Here is a 10,082-nt window from a genome sequence, read left to right as displayed (position 1 = left end):
ACCTCCAGTCCAGCTTTTCGCTGGTTATTTTGGAGTTGGGGGGGACCCCTAGAAATTTTCTGCTTGGGATGGCCTTGAACCCAGTTCCTGCAGATCTCAGCCTTCTGGGTAGCTAGGATTAAAGGCGGGAATCTCCTGAATCTGTCTGGTTTAAGCATTTGAACTCTATTTGGCTCATTTGTAAAAATGAGAGAAAGGGCTGAGCTGGCTCCTGGCTTTCAATAGCAGATTTACAGGATGAAAGAAGCCAGGCATTGGTGGCTCAGGCCTGTCATCCCAGCTACTCAGGAGGCTGAGATCAGAGGATCACAGTTCAAAGCCAGCCCTGGCAGGAAAGTCCATGAGACTCTTATCTCCAAGGAATCACCAGAAAATTGGAAATGGAGCTGTAGCTTAAAGTGGTAGAGCCCCCGCCTGCCCTGAGCTGAAGAGCTGAGGGACGGCGCCCAGGCCCAGAGTTCAAGCCCCACAACTGACAAAAAAAAAAACAAACAACAAATACAGGGCTGGGAAGGTGGCTCAGTGGTAGAGTGCTTGCCTAGCATGCATGAAGCCCTGGGTTCGATTCCTCAGTACCACATACACAGAAAAAGCCAGAAATGGCACTGTGGTGCAAGTGGTAGAGCGCAAGCCTTGAGCCAAAGAAGCTCAGGGTCAGTGCCAGGCCCTGAGTTCAAGCCCCAGGACAGGCACAAAAGAAAAAAAAAAGGTGTGTGTGTGTGTGTGGAAAGTGACTTGCCCAGGGTCGTTCGGCCAGGCGTTGGGGGGTGGCGAGGGGGCTGCCTGGGGAGTCATTCACATCAAGGAGCTCAGTCCTGGGGCATCGAGCGTCTCGGAGTTGCTATGGAAACCGCGGAGCCAGGACCCAGCCGGGCAGGACCCTAAAGCTCCGCCCCCGGGAACACACCCCCTCCGGAGCCTTCCTCTCATTGGTCAGTCCTCGAAAAGGTTCCCGCCCTCTCCCCCACCCGATGCTTTATAAGGCGGGTCTGCCCGCCAGCGCGGGGGGCGGAGACGCGGCGGCCGGGTGTGGGGTCCGCGGGGCGCAGGCGCGCGGGGGCCGCCGGTGAGTGCGGGGCGGGGGGCGCCGGGCCCCGCAGCGGGTTGGCTGGGCGCGGGTCCCGCGCGGGGCGCGCTGGGCCCGAGCAGGTGGCCGGGACCCTTGTCCCAGTTGGCCGGGGTTCCGGACGCGGCGGGGCCGAGCCCAGGGCTCCGAGGGCGGCGGCCCCGTCCCCCCGCCCCGCCGGGCCGGGTGACCTTGGGCCCAGCGGTTGGGCTGGCCGCGTGCCTCAGTTTCCCTGCCTATCCAAGTGGGGCTGCCCGGGGTCTGCAGCTCCCCACGCGTGGAGGCCCGTCCCCAGCCACCAGGGGACACAGCCCAGAGGGGCGAAGGCGTGTCCCCAGACTCACACAGCAGGGCAAGGGGAGACAGGGGTCACCCCTCAACCGGGTCAGAGAGCCCCCCCAGGCGCTGAAGCCCCCCCAGGCGCTGAAGTCCCCCCCAGGCGCTGAAGTCCCCCCCAGGCGCTGAGGTCCCCCCCCAGGCGCTGAGGTCCCCCCCCAGGCACTGAAGCCCCCCCAGGCGCTGAAGTCCCCCCCAGGCGCTGAAGCCCCCCCAGACACTGAAGTCCCCCCCAGACGCTGAGGTCCCCCTCCTGGCACTGAAGCCCCCCCCCAGACGCTGAAGTCCCCCCCAGGCGCTGAAGCCCCCCCCCAGGCGCTGAAGTCCCCCCCAGGCGCTGAAGCCTCCCCCCCAGGCGCTGAGGTCCCCCCCCAGGCGCTGAAGTCCCCCCCAGGCGCTGAGGTCCCCCCCCAGGCGCTGAAGTCCCCCCCAGGCGCTGAAGTCCCCCCCAGGCGCTGAAGTCCCCCCCAGGCGCTGAAGCCCCCCCCCAGGTGCTGAAGTCCCCCCCTTGGGGGTCTCAGAGGCGGTGGAAGGGCGGCTCGCTAGGGTCTCCTTCCCGCAGGCTCACCCTGCGTGTCTACCATGTCTGACCACGCGGCGGCCACGCAGGACCCCAGACCCAGCTCCGAGCAGGAGCAGCAGGTGAGTGACCTCCCCATGGCACAGCTTCCAGCCAGGCCGGCCCCGTGTCCACCTGTGATTCTGCCATGTCCCAGGGCTGGGACGGACAGCCCAAGCAGAGTCCACCCCCGGCCACCGTGTCTAGAAGCTGCATTCTAGATCAATCGATTCTGATGTCCCATCCCCAAGCAATCACGCCACAGTGTGGGGTGTGTGTGTCTGTCTGTCTGTCTGGGGCTTGAACTCAGAGTCTGAGTGCTGTCTCTGAGCTTTCTCATTCAAGGCCAGTGCTGAGCCACAGAGCCACTTTGGGCTTTTTTGTTTGTTTGTTTGCTTTGTTTTGTTTTTGTTTTTGTTTTTGTTTTTTGGTGGTTCATTGGAGATAAGAGTCTCAGAGACTTTCCTGCCCAGGCTGGCTTTGAACCCTGATTCTCAGATCTCAGCCTCCTGAGTAGCATTACAGGTGTGAGCTACAGGTGCCTGATTTTATATCTGAACTTATTTTTTGGGGGGGGGTCCAGTTGTGGGGCCTGAACTCTGGGCCTGGGCGCTGTCCCTCAGCTCTTCAGTTCAAGGCTAGCGCTCTACCACTGGAGCCACAGCGCCGCTTCTGGCTTTTTTTCTTTTTGCTTATGTGGTGCTGAGGAATTGAACCCAGGGCCTCATGCATGCAAGGCAAGCACTCTACCACTGAGCCGTCTTCCTAGACCCTTTTTTTTTTTTTTCTGTTGGTTGTGGGGTTTGAACTCAAGGGCCTGGATGTTGTCCCTGAGCTCTTGCTCAAGGACAGCGCTCTACCAGTTTGAGCCACAGCTCCACTTCCAATTTTTGTTTTGTTTAATTGGAGCTGAGGGTCTCAACACGGCCTTTGCTACCCAGGCTGGCTTCGAACCATGATCCTCAGATCTCAGCCTCCTGAGTAGCTAGGCATGAGCCACCGGCATCCAGCTTTCATGTCAAAAACTTTTAACCTTGTGCACAGGACTGACAGCCAGTATGGCCCCCCCCAATCCTTCTGTGTGCATCTCCCTAACTCCTCCATTCCTCCCCACACATCTGGCTGGGAGAGAGGACCAGCAGGCTTGGGGGCCTCCAAGCCACCCCCTGCCTCCCCCAGGTGCCTCTCTGATACCCACTCCCTCCCACAGAACGTGGTACAGCGTGTGGCAGCCCTGCCCCTGGTCAGGGCCGTCTCTGATGCCTACTGCTCCACCAAGGACCGGCACCGGGTGCTGGGCTCTGCCTGCCGCCTGGCTGAGCACTGCGTGTGCGGTCTCACCACCAGAGCACTAGACCATGCCCAGCCGCTGCTTGACCACCTGCAGCCCCAGCGTGAGTCCCCAGCTTGTGTTCCTGGGTCACCACCCGCCCCCCTTGCTGCCCAGAATGACCTCAGCCCATCCTCCTGAGCCACGTGCCCCAGCCCTTTTTGCCTTCATTATTTTGGGGACAAAGTCTCCTGTTTTTGTTTTGCCCAGGGCTTGGCCTGGGAAAGAACAGAGTTTCTCCCACCTACATCTCCTCATAACAGCTGGGATGATAACTATAGCCTACCATACACCCCGCTTGTTGGTGGAGATGGGGAGCTTTTTGTCTGGGCTGGCCTTGCTCCTTGATCCTCTTGATCTTTGCCTCCGGAGTAGCTGGGATTACAGGATACAACTCTCTTTAATGTACTTCCTGGGGCTGAGAAGTGGCTCAGTGGTAGAGCGCTTGCCTTGCATGCCTGAGACCCTGGGTTCAATTCCTCACTCAGCACCACATAAGCAAAAAGGAAAAAGCCGGAAGTGGCGCTGTGGCTCAAGTGGTAGAGCGCTAGCCTTGAGCTGAAGAGCTGAGGGACAGCGCCCAGGCCCAGAGTTCAGGCCCCATGACCAGACCCCCCAAAAAATGTACTTCCTGTGTGCCCTCCTGTAGACACCCCACCCCACCCCACCCTCGACACCTCCATCTCTTTCCTTGTCATGCACCTCTTTAAATCTGCTCAGCTGGCCTTACACCATCACCTGCTGAATTATGGCCTCTCTTCTCTGGTCCTCTCCCCTCAGCCTCCCCCTAACCCACCTTTTCTTTTTTCCAGTCCTGGGGCTTGAACTCAGGGCCTGGGCACTGTCCCTGAGCTTCTTTGGCTCAAGGCTAGCGCTCTACCACTTGAGCCACTTCCAGCCATTTCTGTGTATGTGGTGCTGAGGAATGGAACCCAGGGCTTCTGCATGCTAGGCAAGCACACTACCACTGAGCCACCTTCCCAGCCTGCCTCCCTCCTTTGGTCCAACATCCCTTGGGTCCCTTTGTGTCCCCCCCCCATCCTTATGCTGGTCCTGAACCACACAGCTTAGCCCTGTCTAGTCGCTCAGGGGTCTAGCCTGCTGGGTGAGTGGGAAGAAGAAGACTTTGGGCTCCTGTCTGACTGAGGAATCAAATCACTCGAGAGTTCCAACCTGAGACCCCTCCAGCCCCTTCCCAGTGGCTCCTGGGACCTTGAGCTTCCCTGAGGTCATTGGATCTGGGTGGGGCTCGGGGGGTCACCATGGAGGCTGAGCTGGGCAGCAGGGCAGAGGCAGGGGACAGGGCAGGCTCTGTGGGTCAGGATCACCAGGGAACGGCGTATGGAGGGGAGGCCCCGGGCTCCCTGCGCCCCCGGGCTCCCTGCTGTGTGTCCAGCCGCTCTGTAGCTGCTGGAGAATGGGGGCGGGGGTCCTCCAAAGACTGGCCCACCTCTGGGGTCCGCTGTCCATGGCCCGGGCTGGGGGCCCTGTCTCTCTCTGTGTTGCCTCTCTAGCCCCCCACTCCCTCCCTCCCTCCGATCACCCCATGTACCCCCAACTTCCCTTCTCTCCCCAGTAGCCACAGTGAACCACCTGGCCTGCAGAGGCCTGGACAAGCTGGAGGAGAAGCTGCCCTTCCTCCAGCAACCTTCGGACACGGTACGGGGATGACCAGCTGGTGGGGACCCCGTGGAGGGGTCACCCCCTCAAGTCTAGGCAGGGGAGGGGGCCAAGCCCCTGCTCAGAGGAAAAGAGAAACATCAACAGCCAGAGGCGCCTCCACACGTAGCCACACTCCCCCCCCCACAGGGGAGGGTTCTATCTCCCCATCATTTGATAGAGGGGAAACTGAGGCACAGAGGCGGGAAGGGGCTTTAGGGCCCGGCCCCGGTAGCTGAGGTTGGCAGGGCTGCCGGCCTGCAGCGCCCGCAGTGGCTCTACTTCCCGCCAGGTGCTGACCTCGGCCAGGGACACGGTGGTCAGTGGGGTCAGCGGGGTGACCGGCCTGGCCCAGCGGGGCCGGCGGTGGAGCGTGGAGCTGCGGCGCTCGGTGAGCCACGCCCTGGACGTGGTGCTGGGCAGGTCTGAGGAGCTGGTGGACCACTTGCTGCCCCCGACCAGTGGTGAGGACGGGCCCCGATACCTTCCCATGCAGCCATGGGTGAGGGGTGGGGGTGGGGCCGGACCAGAGAGGTTCACCACAGGCAGAAGGCCACACAGCACCACAGGGAGCCACTTCCACACCCCTCTGCCCCCCGCCCTCTCCCCCCCCACACACACGAGGCTGTCTAAATGGCACAGCATAGCTATGGGTCCAAACCCTGGGTCTCCTCAAGGCACCGTGTGGGATTTGAGCTCGGTGCCTCGGTTTCCCTCATCTGCAGGCTGCAGCTCCCAGTCGTAGCTGGTGTTGAGGGTGAGCACAGAGGGGGAGGGGTGGCCATGCTGACCCCTGCTGTGCTCCTCCCCAGAGGCTCTGGAGGCCGAGGCCCAGGGCCCGGCAGCGGCCGGGGCGGAGGCGGAAGCGGCCTCCACGGAGGAGCAGAGACGCCAGCAGGGCTACCTTGTCCGCCTGGCCTCCCTGTCATCCAGGATCCGCCATCTGGCCTACGAGCACTCTATAGGGAAACTGAGGCAGAGCAAACACTGCGCACAGGAAATGCTGGTCCAGCTGCAGGAGATGCTGGAGCTGGTGAGAGGCCTGTGACCTGGACCAAGTGGGGGCCGAGCACCCGCCCAATCCACGGGGGGGGGGCAGGGCCCGGCTGCCCGAGCTCCCAGTGGAGGAGAGGACGCGGGCCTGGTGGTGCCTGCCTGTAATCCCAGCCCACAGGAGGCCCAGGCGGGAGGACCGCAGGTTCCAGGACCTGCTCGCGCTCGCTCACATCTCCACCCCCATTTCAGATGAGCCCAGTGCTGACCCTTGAGTCACCTTCCCCGCTCCCCGCCCCGTCCTCCTCGCCTCTGCCACTAGAGGGCGCCTGTGAGCGCCAAGCCCCACCCCTCCCTCCCTCCCTCCCTCCCTCCCTCCCTCCCTCCCTCCCCGCTCTGCCCGGCCATCCACCCCGCAGCCCACAGGGCCCTGCGCTTTAGCTTATTAATGGAGGGGCAGACGGCGCCTGTCTCGTCCGACGCTGACGCCCCTGTCCCTGTCCCTCAGATCCACAGAGTGCAGGACAGGGCAGCCCTGCCCGCCAAGGCCCAGGAGCCCCGGGGGGACCGCAGCCCGAGCCCCCTGCAGAACGGCCGCTGCGGCCAGGTGAGGGGCTGGGGGGGGCGCGGCCCAGCAGGGGAGGGGCTCCCCGCCAGCCTGGGGCTGCGGGACCAGGCCGACCGCGACTCAAACCAAGTGCTGATGATCAGATGCTAGCGGCTCACGCCTGTCACCCCAGCTACTCAGGAGGCTGAGATCTGAGGATCGCGGTTCGAAGCCAGCCCGGGCAGGAAAGTCCCTGAGACTCTGATCTCCCATGAACCACCGGAAAACCGGAATCGGCGCTGTGGCTCAAGTGGTAGAGCGCTTGCTTTGTGCTGAAGAGCACAGGGACAGCGCCCAGGCCCTGAGTTCAAATCCCAGAACTGGCACTTGCACGTGTGCACACACACACACACACACAGTGTCTGGGGGGGAAACTGAGGCAGGTAGCCCAATCCCATTTAGAAGGTGTTCAGGGGGGAAACTGAGGTACCCAGGTGATCCCAGCCGAGGATGCCCAGAGGGGAAACCGAGGCAAGGCAGGTCCCCAACCCCCGGCGGTCCGTGCGTCTGTCTGTCGGCAGGTGGAGCTGGAGAGGCTGGCGGCGGAGCTGGCGCGCGCGGTGGAGGCGCTGGCCGAGGCGCTGCCCCCCGGCGCCCAGGCCCGCGTGGCGGCGCTGCGGGCGGGCGTGGCGGCGCTGCGGGCGGGCGTGGCGGCGCTGCGGGCGGGCGTGGCGGCGCTGCGGGCCGCCCTGGAGGACGCGCGGGGCCCCCACGGGCAGCCGCGGCCCGCGGAGGTGCCGGTGGGGCCGGCGCTGGCGCTGTGGGCCGGGCCGCTGCCCTGGCTGCTCGGCCCCTTCGCGCCGCTGCTGGTGGAGCGCGCGGAGCCCATGCTGGACCTGGTGACCTGCGTGGACGAGGTCATCGGGGACCCCGACCCGCGCTGGGCCCACATGGACTGGCCGGCCCATCAGAGGGCCTGGGCGGCCGGGCAATCCCGGGCAGCGGGGGGCACCCCGGGGGACCCCGAGCCCCCCAGCCTCCGGAGTTCACACACCCTCATGCCCGAGCTGGACTTCTGACGTTGCCCGGGCGCTGCTGATCCTCGGCGGCCGCCGGGCACCCCACAGCGCCATCCCCGCTGCCCCCAACAGGCCACTGCTGGGCCTGGTGGCCTTGCCTGTTACCCCAGCTGGGAAGGACCCCCCCCCCCAGGAAGGGGGCCAGGCAAAGCCTCAGCCCATCACCAGACCCTGTCTCTACAAAGGGAACTGAGCCGGGCGCCGGGGCTCCCGCCTCTCATCCATCCCAGCTCACTCAGGAGACGGAGGTGGGAGGCTCCTGGTTCAAAGCCAGCCCGGGCAGGAAAGTCTGCGAGACTTTCTCCACGTCAGCAAAAAGCCAGAAGTGGAGCTGTGACTCAAATGATAAAGCACCAGCCTTGAGGCTTTGGGTTGTCCTTTTAAAGCTCAGGGACAGCGCCCAGGCCCTGAGTTCAAGCCCCAGGACTGGCGCAAATACATTTTCTATCTAAAAAACAATACCCAGCTAGATGGAAATAAAGTCAGAAACTCTGAGAATCGCACAGTGTTCTGGTCTTTCCCTTTGGGGCTGGACATCCTGGACAGAGGAGCCCCTGCCCTGCCATGTGTTCTCAGAACAAAGGTGCTTCTGTGTTGACGACCCTCCTGATCTCGGGCTCCTTGAGTAGCCGGCATTACAGGCGTGAGCTACGGCACCCGGTAAGAACCAAATCCACGGAGAAAGCTGGGGACCGGACCGGCAGGGGACGAAACCAAGCCCTTCTCTCCCAACCTCCTCACGACCGTAGCCGCCGGTCCGGCTGCTGTGGCACAGGTTGGGGATGGGGGAGACGGGCAAAGGCCGAGCAAGGGTGGCGGCCGGCCTCCCCCTTCACCCCAACGCCTGGTCCTTTCACCGCATTCCGGGCGGTGGCTGGGCAGGGGTGTTGGGAAAGCAGCACCCGCAGGGCATAACGTCAGGGCGGCCTGTGGCTGCCCTGGGACGTTGTCCAGGGTGTGGTTCTGGGAAACCCAGCCAAGCAGCTCCCACATCTAACAAGTAAATAAAGCCAGCCGGGCACCATGGCACCTGCCTGTAATCCCAGCTACTCAACAGGCTGAGATCTGAGGAGCTCAGATCTGACTGTAGCTGCTCCTGCTACAGAACCTCCAGAGCTCCCAAGTGTGCTCTGACCAGCTTCCTCCTGAGTCCCTGTCCCCAGCTACGCAGGCCCCCCACACCCTTCCCACCCAAGGCTCATTGACTCCTCCCCCAGGAAGCCTTCGCAGCCTCTCCTCCAATGGGACGGCCCATACTCACCTGTCCAGCTTGATGGACAGGCCTGCAGGCTCCTCCCACCAGGGCTGGTGGTTTAAATACAGAATCCCAGGCCCCCAAATCCACGTGGAGGTTTGTTGCCATTAGCTGAGGATTTATTGAGCGCCTGCTGTGTGCCAGGCAGGCAGAACTCACAGCGAACCCAACACCCCCTGCCTTGTAGTAGCTCACATTGTAGGAAAATAAGTGTAAGAGACCAATGTTGAGATGGTGAGAAAAAAAAGCAAATGGGAAATTGTTGATGGGGGGGTTGGGGGGAACGGAGTGGACCCAGAATGGCTTCTGTAGGAGGTGACCTCTGAGGAAAGGCCTGGAAGGAAGTGTGGGATTGGGGAAAAGGTGGCCCTGGGGCAGCAGCAGCCTGTGCAAAGGCCCTGGGGCAGGATGGGTGGCACCCAGGCAGATTTGGAGGAGCAGCACCTGGTAGGCCTGGGGCAGGGGAGTGGCGGGAGGGGGAGGCAGGGAGGAGATGGAGCAGGTGGTGCAGGAGGGCGGGCTTGGACCTCAGAGGGAGGGGGAATGTGGGAGGGCAGGGGCAGGGGAGCTATTTCTCCTCAAGTTTACTATTTATCTGGCTCTGTCCCCCCCCCCCATCACCTTTATCTAGCCTTGGCCAGGGGACCCGCCATCTTCTGTTCCCCGCCTGTTTAGGAAATACAGAGACAGCTCCTAGGAGATGTCCTGGGAGCCACGGGCTCAGCCTGCCTGTCACCCCCCATGGAGCCGCCCGGGCTCCTCTGCCCCTCACTTACTTGGCGTCCAGCCTCTGAACCCTGTCTACCATTGCCTTGCGCCGTGGACACAGCATACCTCCTCCGGGAAGTCTTCCTGGGTTGGGCCAAGCCCAGCCGTCTGGCAGGCCGCTCCCAGGGCTCCGTGGAGCCGTGTCTCAGCCAGCCTGTGTGTCCCTTCTAGAGAAAGCCATGCCCCTCCCCGGGTCCTCAGGACACCTGCTCCTCTGAGACCCTCTGTGGGCCTGGACTGGGCTAAGCTAGTGTTTGTTGAGTGGCTCCTGGTAAACACGTGACCTCACAGAGGTGAAGGATGGGGAGAGAGCTGTGTGGGTATCCGGGGCAGAGGTGTGCAAGGAAGTAGAGGCTGTGCAAAGGTCCTGGGGTAGCTTGGCTGCGTTCGAGGAGCCACGGTGAGGAGACTCGGGGTGCCTGGAACAGAAGGAAGCCAGAGCAGGGTGGCGGTGGGGGGGGCAAGAAGGGGGGCCACCCAGAGGGGTCTG

The 10,082-nt window shown here is 63.0% G+C and overlaps 1 protein-coding gene across 1 annotated transcript; it reads left to right on the top strand.

Annotated features, from left to right (window-relative positions):
- The first annotated feature begins 1,013 nt into the window (after positions 1-1,013).
- On the top strand, positions 1,014-8,069 carry LOC138807618 (perilipin-5-like). Its single transcript, XM_069993403.1, has 8 exons — positions 1,014-1,066; positions 1,965-2,044; positions 3,172-3,355; positions 4,868-4,950; positions 5,243-5,414; positions 5,763-5,983; positions 6,452-6,550; positions 7,072-8,069. The coding sequence occupies exons 2-8, from the start codon at positions 1,985-1,987 to the stop codon at positions 7,567-7,569; spliced, it is 1,317 nt and encodes a 438-aa protein (XP_069849504.1). The 5' UTR covers positions 1,014-1,066; positions 1,965-1,984; the 3' UTR covers positions 7,570-8,069.
- Positions 8,070-10,082: the final 2,013 nt, after the last annotated feature.

This window comes from Dipodomys merriami, unplaced genomic scaffold, assembly GCF_024711535.1.
Source record: "Dipodomys merriami isolate MVZ:Mamm:240054 unplaced genomic scaffold, mDipMer1.0.p SCAF_421, whole genome shotgun sequence".
NCBI classification, from domain to species: Eukaryota; Metazoa; Chordata; class Mammalia; order Rodentia; family Heteromyidae; genus Dipodomys; species Dipodomys merriami.
This window is presented reverse-complemented; position numbering and strand designations above follow the sequence as displayed.